Source organism: Amblyraja radiata, chromosome 4 (genome assembly GCF_010909765.2).
Source record: "Amblyraja radiata isolate CabotCenter1 chromosome 4, sAmbRad1.1.pri, whole genome shotgun sequence".
In the NCBI taxonomy this organism is placed as follows: Eukaryota; Metazoa; Chordata; class Chondrichthyes; order Rajiformes; family Rajidae; genus Amblyraja; species Amblyraja radiata.
In genome coordinates, this window is record NC_045959.1 from 68,357,226 (window position 1) to 68,377,270 (window position 20,045).

General features: G+C 41.5%; 1 protein-coding gene across 1 annotated transcript in view; it reads left to right on the forward strand.

Annotated features, from left to right (window-relative positions):
• The window catches only part of LOC116972242 (chloride channel protein C-like), a 92,928-nt gene that overhangs the window by 44,283 nt on the left and 28,600 nt on the right, over positions 1-20,045 (forward strand). The window contains exon 12 of the mRNA XM_033019709.1: positions 9,113-9,279. Within this exon, the coding sequence (XP_032875600.1) occupies positions 9,113-9,279 (167 nt within the window). The remainder of the gene's footprint in view (positions 1-9,112; positions 9,280-20,045) is intronic.

Sequence of the window (20,045 nt, forward strand, 5' to 3'; positions counted from 1 at the left end):
CCCTCGACCTCCCTCGACCTCCTTCGACTATGTTGAAGACTAGCTTCGACCAGCTATGACTAACTTCGGGAAAATTGGACACCGAATAGTGGAGAGTGAAGACGACCTCCTTCGACCTTCCATCGACCTTCCTTCGACTATGATGAAGACTATCTACGACTACCTTCGACTACCCTCAATTACCTACGACTAACATACTAACCTACTACGACTAAATCTACGAATAAAAAAAGTATTGATTTTTTCCATGGCGACCTTTTTTTACTCGCGGGCATTTTTCAACATGTTGAAAAATACGCCGCGACCTAGCTGAGGCCTCGAGTACACATGGACTACTCTCGAGCATGAAGGAGAGTTACAAAGACCTCCTACGACCTCGTGTCGACCATGCTGCGAGTATGAGTTGATGGCAAACTCGCCAGAACTGGCGGATTAGGTCGCCCAAGTGGGACAGCCCATTAACAAATATATTATTAGCTCCTGTCCAGCTTTCATGAAGTTTATGGAAGATCATGTGAAGGGTTTTTTTTTTCAAACAACAATTGTGGTTTTATTGTACTTATTAAGGAGCTTAACCTTTTAGTAAAACTTTAAATACCATCATTGCAGTTCTCCAACATATAGGTTAGAGGCCAATATTGACCCTTGGAATTTGGAGGAGATGTAACTTCAGGAAGCAGATGTGTCCTTCACTCATGGTTCTGTCTCAGGACTCCAGTTCCATTCAGATGAATACATAGGTGAATGGTAGAGGTCAGCAATGTTAGTTCAGAAACGAAACAATCCTCACATTGACTTCCCTCATGGAAAAGGCACCAGAGCTTTTGTTTTTAAAATAGATCCCAACAAATGCTCTAGAATGAGTTAAAATTTATGAAAGACCAGGAGTGGACATTATGGTTCCCATTAGATGGTTTGTAATTTATTCATCACCAGGTCTTCCATGGATTTTTATAAAGAGGATAAAACAATCAGAACAACTATTCATTTCTAAAAGTGCAATCATTTAGTATTTTGTACAGAAAACATTAATTGTCATTGAGTTAACAAGGCCTGGGTGTGCCATTTGTGCACTTTAGTGAACAGTATTCTCATCAGTGGCCCAAGCCCAGTAAGAATCTGCATGGGTTCTCACAGTAATAATAATACTAATTTTCAACGATATGGTTAAAAAACAAGTCGGGTCAAAAGCCAGGCAACTTCCCTTTTTACTAAAGTAGAGAAAAAGTACAAATTGAATTCAACGTATTGTTCAGGCATTTCACTTGTCAAAATAATTTATTTCAATGTTCATTCGAAGTAATTGCAGATTATTTTGAGGGATCTAATATTGTTATTCTGTTCAAAGAAACGTACATACTAAAAGCTATTGATACTTTTGGTTACATCTTGTATACCAAACTATAAACCAAACTAAAACTTTGAGATATTAAAGGAAATTGAACATTTCCGCATATATTGTACCCTTTGAACAAGAAACTAGAATAAGCATTGCGTAAATAGAAATTAACTGAATAAATTTAAGAACTAAGCCGGCCTTAGGCAGCAACCCATTACAAGCATTAACTAGGATATCCTGCATAGTTATTTTGTTAAACAATACACATAAATAATGTTCAGTCAAGTACCATTTTGAATTTCCGCATTTAAGTTAACTCTTTAAAAAAGGAACACATTCTAAATTTCAATTTTTCATTAGCAACAATTTATAAACTTATTTAAATGTAATCTTTATGACAACTATTATAAATAATTATAACATCCTACTACATTCAATATAAAATGGAAATGGACAGCACAGTGGAAATTGTCTGGATCAGCTTATACTTTAAAGTATTTTTTGCCTACAGTTATAGATTGGAATCTTTTTGGCAGGAGACATTTAGCAATTATTATATTTAACAACTGACATTTTGTTGAATCCCCATCCGCAATTTAGTTAAACTCTGCGTTTTACTAGATAGTATTTATCTATACGCACATTGCAGTTGTTATTGAACGATGCCTTACTGATAGATAGGTGCCCTGGAGCTTTTGATGCATTGAAACATGGCTGAGTTTAATGCTAATGCATATTTGAATCTCCCACAAAAAGATGCAAAAGGAGGAGGATGCTATGAGAATGCAGGGTGACTTGGACTGGTTGGGGGAGTGGGCAGATGCAGTTTAATGTGGATAAATGTGAGGTTATGCACTTTGGTAGCAAAAAAAGGAAGGCAGATTATTATCTAAATGGTGTCAAGTTGGGAAAAGGGGAAGTACAACGGGATCTGGGGGTCCTTGTTCATCAATCAATGAAAGTAAGCATGCAGGTACAGCAGGCAGTGAAGAAAGCTAATAGCATGTTGGCCTTCATAACAAGAGGAGTTGAGTATAGGAGCAAAGAGGTCCTTCTGCAGTTGTACAGGACCCTAGTGAGACCACACCTGGAGTATTGTGTGCAGTTTTGACCCCCTAATTTGAGGAAGGACATTCTTGCTATTGAGGGAGTGCAGCCAAGGTTCACAAGGTTAATTCCTGGTTTGGGCAGGACTGTCATATGCTGAGAGAATGGAGCGACTGGGTTTGTATACACTGGAATTTAGAAGGATGAGCGGGAATCTAATTAAAAAATATAAAATTATTAAGGAATTGGACATGCTAGAGGCAGGAAACATGTTCCCGGTGTTTGGAGAGTCCAGAATCAGGGGCCACAGTTTAAGAATAAGGGGTAGGACATTTAGAATGGAGATGAGGAAAAACTTTTTCACCCAGAGAGTTGTGAATCTGTGGAATTCTCTGCCTCAGAAGGCAGTGAAGGCCGATTCTCTGGATGCTTTCAAGAGAGAGTTAGATAGAGCTCTTAAAGATAGCGGAGTCAAGGGATATGGTGAGAAGGCAGGAAAGGGGTACTGATTGTGGATAATCAGCCATGATCACAATGATGGCGGTGCTGGCTCAAAGGGTCAAATGGCCTTCTCCTGTACCTATTGTCTATTGAAACCGGAGCACCCGGGTAAAACACACACTGTCACAGGTAGAACATGCTAACTCATCACAGATAGCACCTGTTGTCAGGATCGAATCTGGGTCTCCGGCGCCGTGAGGCAGCAGCTCTACCAACTATGCCGTTATGCCATATTCTTTTCCATCAGGACTGAGAAGCCCTGCACAATAGAACGATAAGAAAAATAACTTCATGATCTCATAGGATATATTATGGTGATCTGCACCAATGTTTGCACCCTCTGGATTGGTGATCGTCAGTAAAACATTTAATGCAGAGATCAGTGTTCATTAACTGAGATGCCACTCATTAGGAAATACAGAGATGTAGTAAAAAAAAACCTCGAAGGTAGTTGGGGCAGGAATTAATGAATTCATGGTGTTATTATCAGTACAGCTAGACTTGTAAAGCAGGGTCTAAAGAGATTTTACGCAAAATCTGTGCTTTACTGGCTGATTTTGCTTGTTGAGGAAATGGTCTCTCGGTTTGCATTGGAGAATTCTAATTTGCAGGCTCCTTTTGAATACAGGTCCACTACCAATTTTCTGGCATCTTTGGTTCTAGAGCCTTTCTGGATTATCCATCTTGCTGGACCAATGGAGGTTACGGCCTCTGAGAACAGTTAAACAGCATTGGAATGGTCTGGCTAGCGCGCTGAAGGACTGAGATACCAGCCCGCAAAGTCGACCTCTGAAGTCAGCTATGGGAACGGATTTGCCGGCTCCAGCTGGGCTGAAGTTCCAGACACCCGACCGCAGGGGGGCAAATTCGACCTGCTGATCAGCCGCGGAAGTCCTGATGATGTTGAGATTGGCAGCCTCGGCGCCACATCTTCAGAAGGATTTCATGTGTGTCCTTGTAATTTGTCCATATTAAAGGAGATGCTGGACCACCATTTGCTGAAAAATTGGTGGTGGACCTGTACCTTATATTTGTTGGGGAATCCCTTGAACCCGATATGGCCATTGCTTGCCTCTTCCACTTATCTGGGGATGAGGTTGTGGAATCTGAGCAAGTACATGCCATGGTGGTTGTCTTCATTCTCCTTCTCCTACTCCAACTCAGGGTCCTTATTTTTTCTTTTTTTGTTGCCCTTCTTCCGGCAGCAGCTGGCGTTTTTGATTGCCAAAGTTGTGCAGAATGCAGCAGATGATAAATTCTCAATATCAGCTTGGCATGTACTGCAGGACATCTCTGATTGATAAAGCCAACAAAATCTCAACTTGTGGAGACGAGTAGTATTTTGCACTATGATGCTGATGCTTCTCTTACTCTTATACCTGTACTCGTCTATTATGTTGGACAAGTGCACCAGCATGAGCAGCCAGAAAAGGAGAGGAAGCCCTTGTCCTCTGGCATTCACTGGATGAAAGAGCCTCATGTGCAATCTGGAAACATGACATTCACCATCAGGATATTCTTCTTGTAATCCACAATATCCTGCACATTGATGGATTGCACACCTTTCATGTTATAAAGGGAACCCACCCCATGGATAGACAGATTAATCCACGACTACTTGTATGTGTGGTAATGCAGCATTGCTGGCAGATCCCAGATCTGACATCTGTTCCTCACTGAAATCAAAATAGCTGAAATAATTTTTTTTAGAACAGTGCAGCGGGGATATTTTTGGTGCAGCAGTGAGGAACAAGTTGGGAGATGAGGCAGGGACCTGTTGTGGACACTTAGAATGATCATATGTTATGAATGTTGAGAATGGACTTGGTGTTGAGATGTTGTTCATGTTAATGTTGATGTTAAGTTGCCAGTCCATGCAAAAAGTGTGACCAAACATCCTCCCATTGAATCTTGCATATGTTCAAACGAAAGCTTTAGAAGTCTGAATACAAAGTGAAGTTTCTAAAAATCTTGTGGGATTTGATTTTTATACCTCCTACTCCGTTATCTCAATTCGCCCTGAATACTCAATCATTCCCAAAATTACTACTGCCAGTGGTATTATCATTGACTCACTAGTGGAATGAGTAAGTTATAAGTTCATAAGTTACAGTGCATTCAGAAAGTATCCAGACCCCTTCACTTTTTCCACATTGTTACGTTTGCAGCCTTATTCTAAAATGTATTCAATTCTTTATTTTTTATCATCAATCTACACACAATGCCCCACAATAAAAAAGCGAAACAGGTGTTTAGCAATTTTTGCAAAGTAATTAAAAAGAAATAACTGAAATATCACATTTACATAATTATTCAGACCCTTTACTCAGTACTTTGTTTAGGCACCTTTGGCAGAGATTCAAGTCTTCTTGGGTATAATGCTACAAGCTTGGCACACCTGTATTTGGGTAATTTCTTCCATTCTTCTCTGCAGATCCTTTCAAGCTCTGTCAGGTTGAATGGGGAGCGTTGATGCACAGTTATTTTCAGGTCCCTCCAGAGATGTTCGATCGGGTTCAAGTCCAGGCTATGGTTGGGCCACTCAAGAACATTCACAGTCACGAAGCCACTCCTGCGTTGCCTTGGCTGTGTGCTTAGGGTCGTTGTCCTGTTGGAAGGTGAACTTCCACCTCAGTCTGAGGTCCTGAATGCTTTGGAGCAAGTTTTCATCAAGGATCTCTCTGTACTTTGCTCCGTTCATCTTTCCCTCGATCCTGACTAGTGTCCCAGGTCCTGCCGCTGAAAAACATCCATACAGCATGATGCTGCCACCATCACACTTCATCGTAGGTATGGTATTGGCCAGGTGATGAGCGGTGCCTGGTTTCCTCCAGGCATGACGCTTGGCATTCAGGCCAAAGAGTTCAATCTTGGTTTCATCAGACCAGAGCAACAGAGAAAACAAACCTTTTGGCAAACTCCAAGCGGGCTGTCATGTGCCTTTCACTGAGGAGTGGCTTCCGTCTGGCCACTCTACCATTAAGGTCTGATTGATGGAGTGCTGCAGATATAGTTGTCCTTCTAGAAGGTTCTCTCATCTCCACAGAGGAACTCTGGAGCTCTGTCAAGGTGACCATTGGGTTCTTGGTCACCTTCCTGACCAAGGCCCTTCTCCCTCGATTGCTCAGTATGGCCAGGCGGCCAGCTCTATGGAGAGTCCTGGTGGTTCCAAAGTTCTTCCATTTAAGAATGACAGAGGCCACTGTGCCCTTCGGGACCTGCAATGCTGCAGAAATTGATTTATACCCTTCCCCAGGTCTGTGTCTCGACACAATCCTGTCTCGGAGATCTACGGACAATTCCTTCGTCTTCATGGCTTGGTTTTTGCTCTGACATGCATTGTCAACTGTTGGACCTTATTTTAACCAGGTGTGTGCCTTTCCAAATCATGTACAATCAATTTAATTTACCACTGGTGGACTCCAATCAAGTTGTAGAAACATCTCAAGGATAATCAATGGAAACAGGATGCACCTAAGCTCAATTTTGAGTGCAAAGGGTCTGAATACTTATGGAAATGTGATATTTCAGTTATTTCTTTTTAATTACTTTGCAAAAATTTCTAAATACCTGTTTTCATCCTTTTTATTATGTGGCATTGTGTGTAAATTGATGATTAAAAAAAAAAAGAATTTAATCAATTTTAGAATAGGGCTGCAACGTAACAAAATGTGGAAAAAGTGAAGGGGTCTGAATACTTTCTGAATGCACTGTATAGGAGCTGAATTTGGCCTTTTGGCCCATCAAGTCTACTCCGCCATTCAATCATGGCTGATCTATCTTTCCCTCTCAACCCCATTGTCCTGCCTTCACCCCTGAACCCCTGACCCCCTTTGCATCTAAACAAAAAGTTTATTGTTAGTTTTACCTGGTGTTTCTGCTGCCCGTAGTCTCTTCTGTATGTGCCCATCCGGTACACTGAAGACAGAAAAGTGTACCTTGAAATAGCAAGAAAATAAAACTTTTTCCAACCTGCTAAGCCAATTGCATTTCCCATATAACGTTTACTGCAGATCCTTGATGGGACTTCCAGCTCTATCATGTTTTGTTGTGCACGGAAATGTATTTTGCACAAATAATTATATCATTCATAGTGTGCCTGGTGCCAGAGAAATGTTAGCAGATGTAACATGAATAGCATGGGAAATGCTTGGCCCAATTCAATTTTTCATGTAACTCGGCCTTTACTGACCTGCAGCATGATCAAATCAGATAAAATGGAAAACGGTTTGCTACAAATAGGGCAGTACATGATCCAATTTCTGGGCTAAGCTCCCCTAAGGCTCCCGAAATGCTGCACAAATTTCATATGAAGAGCAGCGTCGTCATGTGACAGGTGAAGGATTTACAGAAAATACAGTGTGGGGGAAAGAGCAGAGGAAGAGATTCTTTAAAAAAAATAAAACCTTTGCACTCTTTTCCGTGAGCCGTTCCCTGTTAAGTTTGCTATGTTAGAAATGAGCATTTGGTTAAAAGATTAATAACATCTCGGGAGGTATCCATTGTCCTTGTGTGCGAGGGGAGAACTTTTGTAGCTTCTGCTATGCAGTAGAAACAGTGACTCACATTGTTCATTGTGGGCAATTGGAGGATTTTGGACAGCTTTTCCTCATAATGTCTCTATAACATTGAGTGCTGATATCATTCCAAGACACATATTGACTGAGGTCACATACTCACCTCCATCAAGGTATAGCATAGATGGACACCAGGTAGAGATTATGTGGAACATTTACTGAATCCAGCTTTTGCAGCTGAATAGACTTTGCATGCCAACTCGATTGCTAATGCAAACTCTATGGGATACAATTCAATAATGAACAGATGTCTTCCAATCTAACAACATTATTGGCCATTATCCAGGGGATGAATAGCCTCATAGCGCTAATATCTGGAGTTTCAGTTTCAGGAAGGATGAAAGTTGTGTAAACAGCTTCACTGCCAATGACACCAGATCAGAACATGAAGGGCAGCACAGTTGCGCAGCAGTAGACCTAATGCCTTACAGCGCCAAAGACCCGGGTTTGATCCTGACTACGGGTGCTGTCTGTTCAGAGTTTGTATGGTATCTCTGTGACTACGTGGGATTTGTCCGGGTGTTCCGGTTTCCTCCCACACTGATGTACAGGTTTGTAGGTCAATTGGGTTCGGTAAAATTGTGGCCAGAATTGGCAATGATCTAATTTGATCTGAGATAATAGGTGAAGAATATTGTGTCGGAAGAATACAGTGTCAATAGTAAGGGTACAGATGTGACAGAGGCTAACGATGACAGATTTAATTTACTCAGCATTAAATTATAGATTATCCATGGATTGGATATTAGAAAAGGACTAAAACAGTGCAGAGGCAGGGGAAGGATTGTTAAACTCAGCAGCAATACAGAACTTGATGACATGAATATATGTTAGAATTTGATACCTTGTCAAGTCACATGGGTGACGAGGAGAAAAGACCATGAGGAAATCCTTGGCATGCACCAGAGGTAATGATTCTGGCTTCTGCTTCTGCAATGGCATTTTTGTGGCAGACTATATTGTATATGTAAAGATATTGTTGCATGAATCATTTCCAATTCCCAGCAATGTGGGTACCACTTGTAAGTCCCATTTTTCAAAGTGAATCAACTACAGGAGAAAATTCAGCCCAGATGCCAAAACTAATTTCAACTATATGCGTGATATAATCTAATAGAAAATGTGTATAATAAAATTTAAACATAAACATTTCTGTTCTCTTATTCCTTTTATTATGTATTTCCATTTTTTGATTGATGCCCAAATAACAGATGAACAGAGAAAGTTCCAAAATTGCTCAGGACATTTGTTTGGCCAATTTGATTTGCATTTCATAGAAGGCACATCAATTCATTGATAAGCAGGGGAACATGGCAGCAAAGATAGACACAAATGCTGGAGTAACTTAATGAGTCAGGCAGCACCTCTGGAGAAAATGGATAGATGATGTTTTGGGTTGGAATCTATCTTCAAACTGATTTTATTTGTGGGGATGGGGGGAAGCAAGTAATAACCTGGACAAATTGGGGCCAGCAACAGATCATGAAAGCAGCACTTACCCACTTTCACTCTCCAGCTTCCTTAATGCGGTTCAAATACATTAACTCTTGCCCAAGCAATCCTACCGAACAATGATTTTGGTGACTTGAACTGTATAAAAACATTTATCTTGATCAAATCTGATATAATATTTCCTATGTTCTTGCAGGTGGAGCTAACCAATGATGTGCAATCCTTGTTGCCAATAATGGTAGCTGTCATGGTGGCCAGGATGATTGGAGACTTATTTAACCATTCGCTGTACAGCTCTTTACTGAAGCAAAAACATATTCCATTCCTGGAGCCAGAACCATACGTCTTATACCAGAAGAAACCGTAAGTATATGCTCAGTCTCAGTGCCTCATCGAGACATAAACACTGCCGCGCATTGTGCGTCTGAGCTTCACAGCTTAAATGCTTGAATAAATCAAAATTTGAACCATAATATAAAGAAATGAGAAGAATATTTTCACAAAATGGAAATGAGGATTAACTATGTGCTAAGAAAGGTGTACATAAAGAGTTAATTTCCCTGTGAAATATATCCCATTTCTTGGCAAGTTACTTTGTGGCAAAAACGAAGAGACTTCTGGGGCAGATCTTAACTTGCAAGCCTTATGAAGTGAGTTATAATAGGTGAACAGCCATTTGTACATTGCTGTTAACTATCAATGGTCTTGATATTAATCTGCACTCCTTACTATGGGCGGAGGACAATGGAACAGGGTTATGTCCTGAAAATGAAGGAAATGCCACACTAACCTGATGCACCTGCATCTAGGGAGAGAAGGAATGGTTGATGTTTCAGGTCTCAACCCGAAACGTCACCCATTCCTTCTCTCCAGAGATGCTGCTTGTCCTGCTGCATTACTCCAGCATTTTGTATCTATCTTTAGTTTAAACATGCATTTATAGTTCCTTCCTACGCACCTGCATCAATATTGTTTTATTATGCTTGCAAGATCATGCACCCCATTAACATATTTAAATCATGGTTCTGCTCTGTAACTTGGAGAATTGATTTAAATTAATGTGTTGATATGGTGGTTTGCCTAAGCAAATGCTTTTAATAGTATGGTTTAAGACCAGGAGGAACAGAACCTTGTTTCTGCCCTTCAGGAAGCCTTTATGGAATGGATCCCACTGTAGTAAGAAATATATCCACCCACCCTCACCCCAGCCCATATCAACATCCTTCCCACTGTCCAAGGGGAAGGGAAAATCATGTTTGTTTAATCAGTTGGAGTTCTTTGAGGATCCAGCTAGCGGAGATATAAGGAGGATACCAGTTGATGTGTGTGTTTGGATTTTTTGAAAGCCTGTAGATAAGATGCTGGGGTTGATTATTGAGCTCATAGAATTGTACATAATATACAGATACTTGATGGACAATTGGTTATTCAACAGGAATTGAACTGATCCATCTCAGTTTGGCAAGTTGGGGTTGAGCAGGTATCAGTGATTGGACCCCAAAATTTAAACAATTGAGCTGAGGTTTGAAATGTCATCTTTCCACATTTGTTGGTGATATTAAACTAATGGAGATTGAGTAGGGAGGAGGATGTAAAGGAATATCAAAGCGGCACAATGGTGCAGCTGGTAGTGCTGCTGCCTCACAGGTAGAGACCCATGTTCCAGAGACCAGGGTCCATCCTGACCTCCGGTCCTGTCTGTGTGGAGTTTGCATGTTCTCTCTGTGACCCGGTTGGGTTCCTCCAGGTGCTTTGGTTCCTGTTACCAATTTCCATCTCTGACTTTCAAATCTTCGACTCTCTTCATGCAATCAATTGTCTGGGAAAAGACTACTCTTTCTGCCCTGAAATTGGCTTGCCTGTCAATTTGGCTGGCTGCCCGGGAGAATCATGAAATAAGTAATGTGCCATTACTTTTGAGCTCAGCAGGGTTCCCGTATCCCCAGCCTGGCTGGGTTCTTGGATACGTGTTGCAATGCTACCCTACCACAGCAAACCCTTCCGCTTTCCCCACTCCTTTCCTGCTTTCTTAGAAGCAACAGGGTTGCGAAAGTCTAGAGGCCAACGATAACTATTAGGTAATTTACTATTAGATCAGCCATGATTGAATGGCTGAGTAGACTTGATGGGCTGAATAGCCCACTTCTACTCCGATCACTTCTGACCTAATTCCCAGAGAAGGGGCGAGAAAAAGCTATGCACGTATAACAGGACAGCTGATCCTAAATAAAAGGCAGATATGCTCAGCAAAAGTGTTTCCCTAAATTGATTGTGTTGGGTAAAGCAGTAAATGTTGGAAAACTGCTGCAAGTGAGGCAGGATCAGTGAAGCCAGAAATTGAGTCAATGTTTCAGATCAATAAACAGCTGCTGGGAATTCTGGTGAGAGTTAACTCCGCTTCCTCTTCCAAAACCCACCAGAATGTGGGAAGGATATCTTTACCAACCTACACTGATCCATAAGTAATGATTTATATCAGTATAGTTTTGCTTTGCCATTTTCTCTCTTAATCTCCATTTGATTGTGGCTGGATTACCTATATTTTTGCAATGGCATTCTTTGTGGCAGACTATGTTGCTTAAACTCTCCAACAGAATTTAACTGAAGGAAGGGGTCTTTCTGGGCATTATCACTTTACATTGACGCTGACAACTTTGTTATTCCCTTCAGCTATCAGCAAGTAAATGGCACAATTCTCCCTCTTAAGGATGAGGAACAGTTCTTTGAGAACAGTTGTCTCACTTAAGCAGCTTTTTCACGGGGCGACTTGACGCAAGAGTTAACCAGAGTTTAACATCGTGGGAACCTCGTGCGATAAAAGTACGGCATTCGTGGACCACCGTGGCGCTAACGGCAGGTAATCGTGTAACTTGGTGACTCGGGAGAAATTTCAAGCAAGTTTGAATTTCTCCAAGAGTGACTTGTACACTTGTGGTTGAGCATTGCAACTTTATATGAACGTAGTGGCCCGTGCGATATCCGTAATAACTCTTGCGGTTACCGTGGGAACTCCTGCGAACGGTGAACCCGGAAGCTGGACAGAGGGGACAGAAGGTGAGTAAAAATTGTCTTCTGTGGGATTGAATTTAAAAAATAAAGATTTGCATCCGCATATGGACATCAACTTATTCATGAGTTATGTTAATGAGATTCAAGAAAATAACTATAATCTTTAAAAGGGACTTTGAAAGGGACTTTACTGAAAGGTCCCGCATATTTATGGTCCGTGAGAAATTTTTCACATGTACTTCTATGAGAGATACAGCTCGGAGTCCTCGCTGACTAGCGATCGATGCCTTTCCGAAGCAGGGTCCGGAACGCTACCGATCAATGTTCTCCAGAGACCCGTGTAAGGAGTGAACTGCACATGCTGGTTTAAACCGAAGACAGACACAAAAAGCTGGAGTAACTCAGCGAGTCAAGCAGCATCTCTGGAGAAAAATAGCTGATGTTTCGGGACGAGACACATCTTCAGACTCAATTCCGATTAGGATGCCTGAAGAAGGGTTCCGATTCGAATCGCCACCTATTCTTTTTCTCCAGAGATGCTGCCTGACCCGCTGACTTACTCCAGCTTTTTATGTTTTTCTTCCCAGATCTGACTTACCTGCTGAGTTACACCAACATTTTGTGTCCTTTTGTGCGTATTAACCAGCATCTGCAGTTCCTTTAAACATTACCTAACTTCAGATTTTAGAGATATAGCGCGGAAACAGGCCCTTCGGCCCACCGAGTCCGCGCCGACCACCTATTCTTATCCGGCTTCAGAACGGTTCTTCCTTCCATTCATTTGGGCACTGACCCGACCTACCAACCTACCTCAATGCGGACATTGGACTTTTCCCCCCTGGAACTGTCCTGAAAACATATATTCTGAACTCTGGTATTTTCCTCTTCGCTCTACCTGGTGTTCTTGTGCATGTGTCCGGGAAGGAACAGCAGATGCCGGTTTAAAGAGAATGCTGGAGTAACTCGGCGGTTCAAAATGCTGGAGTAACTCAACGGGACATGCAGCATCTCTAAAGAGAAGGAACGGGTGACGTTTCGGGTCGAGGCCCTTCTTCAGACTGTACGTGGCTTGGTTATATTCATGTATAGCATTATCTGATATGATTGTATAGCACGCAAACAAAAGTTTATTCCCTGCATAGAATCATACAGCGTAGAAACAAGCCCTTCGACCCAACTTGCCCACACCGACCAATATGTCCCATCTACACTAGTCCCACTTGCCCGCGTTTGGCCCATAACCATCTAAACCTATCCTATCCATGCTTCAGTCTAATGCGTCTTAAACATTGCGACAGTACCGGCCTCAACTACCTTAACGGATAGCTCATTCCATACACCCACCACCTTTTGCGTAAAATAGTTATCCCTTAGGCTTTCATTAAATCATTCCCCCCGAACCTAAACCTGTATCTGCTGGTTCTCGATATGAGACAATAATAACAAACCAAAGCGTGTTAGGACATCAACGGGGAGATCCTGGATAAACCCAAGGTAGCCACAAAATGGAGGAACTCAGCGCAACAGGCAGCATCTCTGGGGAGAAGGAATGGGTGACATTTCGGGTCGAGACCCTTCTGATATGCTGCCTGTCCCGCTGAGCTACATGTTGTGTCTATCTTCGTTTTAATCCAGCATCTGCAGTTTCTTCCTGGCCGAACCCGATTGAAAGGTGAGAGGCTGGGCGATAGAGCACTGAGTGTGACAAGGATCAGGCTTCAGTAAGCAAAGTAAAGAGAGGTGGCAACGTTATGGAAATGAAGCGGGTAATCCGAGTGATGGCGAGACGGTATCCTCTAATGTGTCGGAAAGAACTGTAGATGTTGGTTTGCGCCGATGATAGACACAGTAATACTGGAGACAGACATAAAATACTGGACGGGCAGCATCTGGATAAAAGGAATGGGTGACGTTTCGGGACGAGACTCTGAAGAAGGGTCTCGAACCGAAACGTCACACATTCCTTCTCTCCAGAGATGCTGCCAGTCCCGCTGTGTTACTCCAGCATTTCGTGTCTATCTTCCGTATGCTCTGTGATGGTCATCTCGGAGTCAAGTGGCAACTCTGGTCTGTAGACACGAGGAACTGCAGATGCAGGAATCACGAGCAAAACACAGAGCGTTGGACGAGCCTGACCCTTTGAGTTCCTCCATCACTTTGTGTTGAAGTCAGGTCTGGACATTGCTTGGCTCAGTCTCAGGCACCGGCTAACTAGGAAGGTCGAGTCAAAGTCCAGCACTAACACTCAAGAAATAACGTTTGCGGCCTGATGTTCCCAATATTTAATTGAAATCATTAATAAAGTAAATAAATAGATACCGGTCTAATCAGTATCTACGGGATTGGACAGGCTAGATGCAGGAAGAATGTTCCCGATGTTGGGGGAGTCCAGAACCAGGGTCCCAGTTTTACAGTCTACCGTGGGAACTCTTTAACTCAGTAAAGTAAAGTAAAGTAGCCTTTATTGTCATATCAGCGCACAGGCAGCAGTTGATTGTTGCTCTATTCAGTTTCCCAGGGGGTCGGGACGGGACTGGAGTTGGGAGGGAAAGGTGGGGGAGAGGAGGGGGAGACAGATGGGGGTGTCTTCATTTACTGGCGGCGGGTGTCTGTCACTGAAACAGGCAGGTGAGATTTCACATCCACCTTGTGTGTGCCTCTCTCTCTCCCTCCCTCCCTCTTACACAGGCTGAGAGACTCTGCCACTGTGAGTGTACGTCTCTTTCTCCCCCTCTCCCACACACAGTAAGACCGAGGTACTGTGCTCAGTCCATCTGTGTCTCCCACATACACAGTAAAACATGTCTCCAAATGAGCCAATTCAACCAAGGGAGGATATTTATAGTGTGTGAAAAAAAAGTGACATCATTTGTGCCACGTGATGATTTAACAACACTTCACAATGTTCATTCAAGATTTAACGGGAAAGCTCGGGAGACGGTCAAGTCACTCGCACAAATAATAGAAATGCCGAGTACCGTGGGAACTCTTTATCTACCCCCCGTTATATCGTGAGATATCGTGCTAGACCACGACCACTTCACTCTGGTTACATCTTGCGTCAAGTCGCCCCGTGAAAAAGCGCCATCAATCTCCCAAATCATAGATCCAGCTCATTGTTTATATTTCTACAGGATACCTAGGGAAATGGAATGAAAAGAGAAATGTCTCCCTAAATTGTAAATGAGTGCAGCTTCAATGATAGGACAAGTAACTGGGGTAATCAGTTTTGCTGGGTTATTTTCGAGTTCTGCTTTTAATGGGGCACTTCGATACATTTTATTGAGCTTGTAAACTGGTAACAGTAAAAGTAAAGCTAAACGATTCCACAGAATTCCTTCCACAATCTCCTCACTGCTTTGTGTGGGTAGATGGTTACTGTATGGCTGGATGGTGATTACATTTCACTGTGCCAACTGGCACATGTGACAAATAAATGTATCTTGTATCTTGTATGGATATCTGAGAAAAGTATCAGTTGAAGTGAAGGAAAAGATCTGAATGCAAGAATAAGGGCGAGCTGCCAATGGAAAAGTAACAGACAAGGAAATCCATTTGAAAAGTTTCCTTCAGAAATCCATGTGGATCTCACATCTGCAGCTCATGCCAGTTGGGCATCTGCCTGGACAAACAAGGTAGCTGCAAATGGATACCATAGCCACCAATATGACTGCTCCCTGTAAGCATGCTTCTCTATTTTGTTTTATAGTGGAATTATGAGTGCCATGAATCCAAATATATCTGGCCCTCAGCCGCACACCAGCTATATAATTGTCCATCGTTAGACTTAGATGTGAGTGCAAAATAGGTTGAAAACCCAACCCTCTCCCCAAAGGACAAAACAGCCTTTTCATTGTTCAGACATATTTATGTGGGGGGTTTTTTCCTCCCAGATATTCTCCAATAAGATTATATTCTCTTAGATTTCAGCCAACTTTCAGCTTGTGTCAAGAAAAATTACAATATACTGCTTGTCTGCCTTAACTCAAGTAGATAGCCGATTTGAATCGGATGTGTTCTTGATCTTGACTGAGATTTTAGGACAATGCTGAATGCATGGTGTGTTCTTTTTCTAAGTAGATATTAAATAGTAGCCCTGTCTGCTGGCTGAGGAGGATATATGGACATTCAATGTACGATAAACAGATTCTCCTTCATTAAAATAGATCAAGGTGTCCGAAGGAGGCCCCGATCTGAAACATGACCTATCCATGTCCTCCAGAGATGCTGCCTGATCCACTGAGTTACTCCAGCACTTTGTGTTTTTTAATTGACAACTCGTGTTGCTGCTTTGTGTGGCACCTTCTTTTGTGCAAAACGTTATGCAGTTTCCATAGTTGTTACGTCTTGTCTACCTACAGCAGGCACTTTAAGGCACTGGAAAAATTCCACAAACACTATCTCTACAACATCTTCCAAATTCATTGACAGTAGAAGTAAACCAATGTGAGTGTCATCTCCAGGTCAACAACCACAGTATGAGGCACGAGTCAAACTTACTCAGCTCCTTGGGGAAGGCCACGTCACTCACAAACTGACACCAAATCCCTGCAATGGACATCCTTGCATCTTTTCCTTTGTCTACCTGGTAATATATTCCCAGGACAGACACTTGCATTGGCTTGTCTGTGGATGTTTGCCACTTCATCCTCCTGTGAATGAGGACGATTTTACAGATAAAGCATTGGTAGTCGTTTTCCATTGTCTTGAGGTATCTACTGCATGTGATCCAGATCTTAGAAACATATAGATAGCAGGAAGCTTGCAGGCAGTCATGGAGCAGGTGAAGATCACATTTGTGTGAGTTTGCATGAATAGACTACATTGTGATTTGGGGAACAGGTCTCCAGCCACTGAGAGGAGAATGTTGAATTCTGGGTAGCATAGCCATCCCTCTATAGATATATAATAGCTGGATTTTCCTTTTTTCTTAAATATGGTTATGATTACAGCATCTCTGAAGTTCCATAGAATAACTTCCTTTCCGGATATGGGCAATGATGTTAAGGTTTTTTGACAAAAGCTCTTCAATGTTAAATGTTTGGGATTTTGAGCAATTTCATCAAGCTTGCATGGGCACAATGCATTTTTAATGTGAACTGGCCTTAATCTTTTGAGAAATCATCTTAGAAAGTTCCTGCAACTTTAGTGCAAGATTAAACTCTATTGGGGTCCTATGAATTCTGTGATGCTTGAATTTACCAACTCATAGAATCAATTGTCCTGAGGTGGTGCAGTGCAGGCTTCATTTTTAAACATTACAAAAGTTCATTAATAACAAATGGTGTATCTATCGCATAATGGGAAGGGAAGTTTGTACACTGAAAGGAACTCTTGATGTGTGCAATGAATTGGTTGATTTCTGCACCAAATTAATGAAAGATACCAGGCATTTTTATGTATTTTCCATTTTGGCTGCAATGTGCTCTACTCACTTGCCAGTATTTAATGACGGATGTGCCTCAATTGATCATACTCCTTCTGTACAAATTGTACTATGCAAAGAAAGATGTTATTCATAAATAGGAACCACAAAACCTATGCAACTAAAAAAAACAATTGGCCACATTAATGGCTGGATTGCCTTAAAGTAGCAATATTAATTGAAGCTGCATAATATTTCAAAATGCTGGCAGTTCAAGGTGCTTTGTGGGGAGCTGGTGCAGCAGAACTGTGTAGCAGAAATTTTGATGCTTGATTTTCCAGCCATATAAAATTAATAGTAGGAAAAGCATGCCCAGATCTCCAATATATGGTCCCAGTTGGTAAGGATTCCTTCCCTGCTGGTAATGTGAACTTGCATTATTTTTTTCCTATTCATCACTGCCACTCCCAATTTTTCCTTTTCAAGTCTATTGATAAAAACATGGAACCTAGCTTTCTGAAATCTGTGATTCAACTTTGCTACTGTTTTCATAATATACCAGAGTTTTATGCAGAAAAATTAATGAATTGCCTCTCAAGTGATCTGATGAAACATTCATGATTATTTTGGGTGGGAATATACAGTGACATTTATTTTCTACATTCCTTTTATTTAATGTTTCTTGTAAAATCATAACTGTCTTTAAAAGTATGTATTTCAGATTTAATTACAACTAACAAAACAGAAAAATCCTCATGAATATGTTTCCAATATAATTATGGATTGCATTCAGTGATATTAATACCATATAACCATATATAACCATATAACAATTACAGCACGGAAACAGGCCATCTCGGCCCTACAAGTCCGTGCCGAACAACTTTTTTCCCTTAGTCCCACCTGCCTGCACTCATACCATAACCCTCTATTCCCTTCTCATCCATATGCCTATCCAATTTATTTTTAAATGATACCAACGAACCTGCCGCCACCACTTCCACTGGAAGCTCATTCCACACCGCTACCACTCTCTCAGTAAAGAAGTTCCCCCTCATGTTACCCCTAAACTTCTGTCCCTTAATTCTGAAGTCATGTCCTCTTGTTTGAATCTTCCCTATTCTCAAAGGGAAAAGCTTGATCACATCAACTCTGTCTATCCCTCTCATCATTTTAAAGACCTCTATCAAGTCCCCCCTTAACCTTCTGCGCTCCAGAGAATAAAGACCTAACTTATTCAACCTATCTCTGTAACTTAGTTGTTGAAACCCAGGCAACATTCTAGTAAATCTCCTCTGTACTCTCTCTATTTTGTTGACATCCTTCCTATAATTGGGCGACCAAAATTGTACACCATACTCCAGATTGGTCTCACCAATGCCTTGTACAATTTTAACATTACATCCCAGCTTCTATACTCAATGCTCTGATTTATAAAGGCTAGCATACCAAAAGCTTTCTTTACCACCCTATCTATATGAGATTCCACCTTCAAGGAACTATGCACGGTTATTCCCAGATCCCTCTGTTCAACTGTATTCTTCAATTCCCTACCATTTTATCATGTACGTCCTATTTTGATTTGTCCTGCCAAGGTGTAGCACCTCACATTTATCAGCATTAAACTCCATCTGCCATCTTTCAGCCCATTTTTACAAATGGCCTAAATCACTCTGCAGACTTTGGAAATCCTCTTCATTATCCACAACACCCCCTATCTTGGTATCATCTGCATACTTACTAATCCAATTTACCACCCCTTCATCCAGATCATTGATGTACATGACAAACAACAAAGGACCCAACACAGATCCCTGAGGCACCCCACTAGTCACCTGCCTGCAACCCGACAAACAGCCATCCACCATTACCCTCTGGCTTCTCCCATTCAGCCACTGCTGAATCCATCTTGCTATTCCTGCATTTATACCCAACAGTTTAACCTTCTTAACCAACCTTCCATGAGGAACCTTGTCAAAGGCCTTACTAAAGTCCATATAGACAACATCCACTGCTTTACCCTCGTCAATTTCCCTAGTAATCTCTTCAAAAAATTCAAGAAGATTAGTCAAGCATGACCTTCCAGGCACAAATCCATGTTGACTGTTCCTAATCAGACCCTGTTTATCCAGATGCTTATATATATTATCTCTAAGTATCTTTTCCATTAATTTGCCCACCACTGAAGTCAAACTAACAGGTCTATAATTGCTAGGTTTACTCTTAGAACCCTTTTTAAACAATGGAACAACATGCGCAGTACGCCAATCCTCGGGGACTATTCCCGTTTCTAATGACATTTGAAATATTTCTGTCATAGCCCCGGCTATTTCTACACTAACTTCCCTCAATGTCCTAGGGAATATCCTGTCAGGACTTGGAGACTTATCCACTTTTATATTTTTCAAAAGTGTCAGTACTTCTTTTACTTTGAAACTCATAGTATCCATAACTACTCTACTCGTTTCCCTTACCTCACATAATTCAATATCCTTCTCCTTGGTGAATACCGAAGAAAAGAAATTGTTCAATATAGCAGATAGCTGCCCACTCTGTTTCTCCAATGGACCAATTTTATCCCTCGTTATCCTTTTGCTATTAATATAGCTGTAGAAACCCTTTGGATTTACTTTCACCTTACAAAGCAACCTCATATCTTCTTTTAGCTTTTCTAATTTCTTTCTTAAGATTCTTTTTACATTCCTTATACTCCACAAGCACCTCATTTACTTCATGCTGCCTATAATTATTGTAG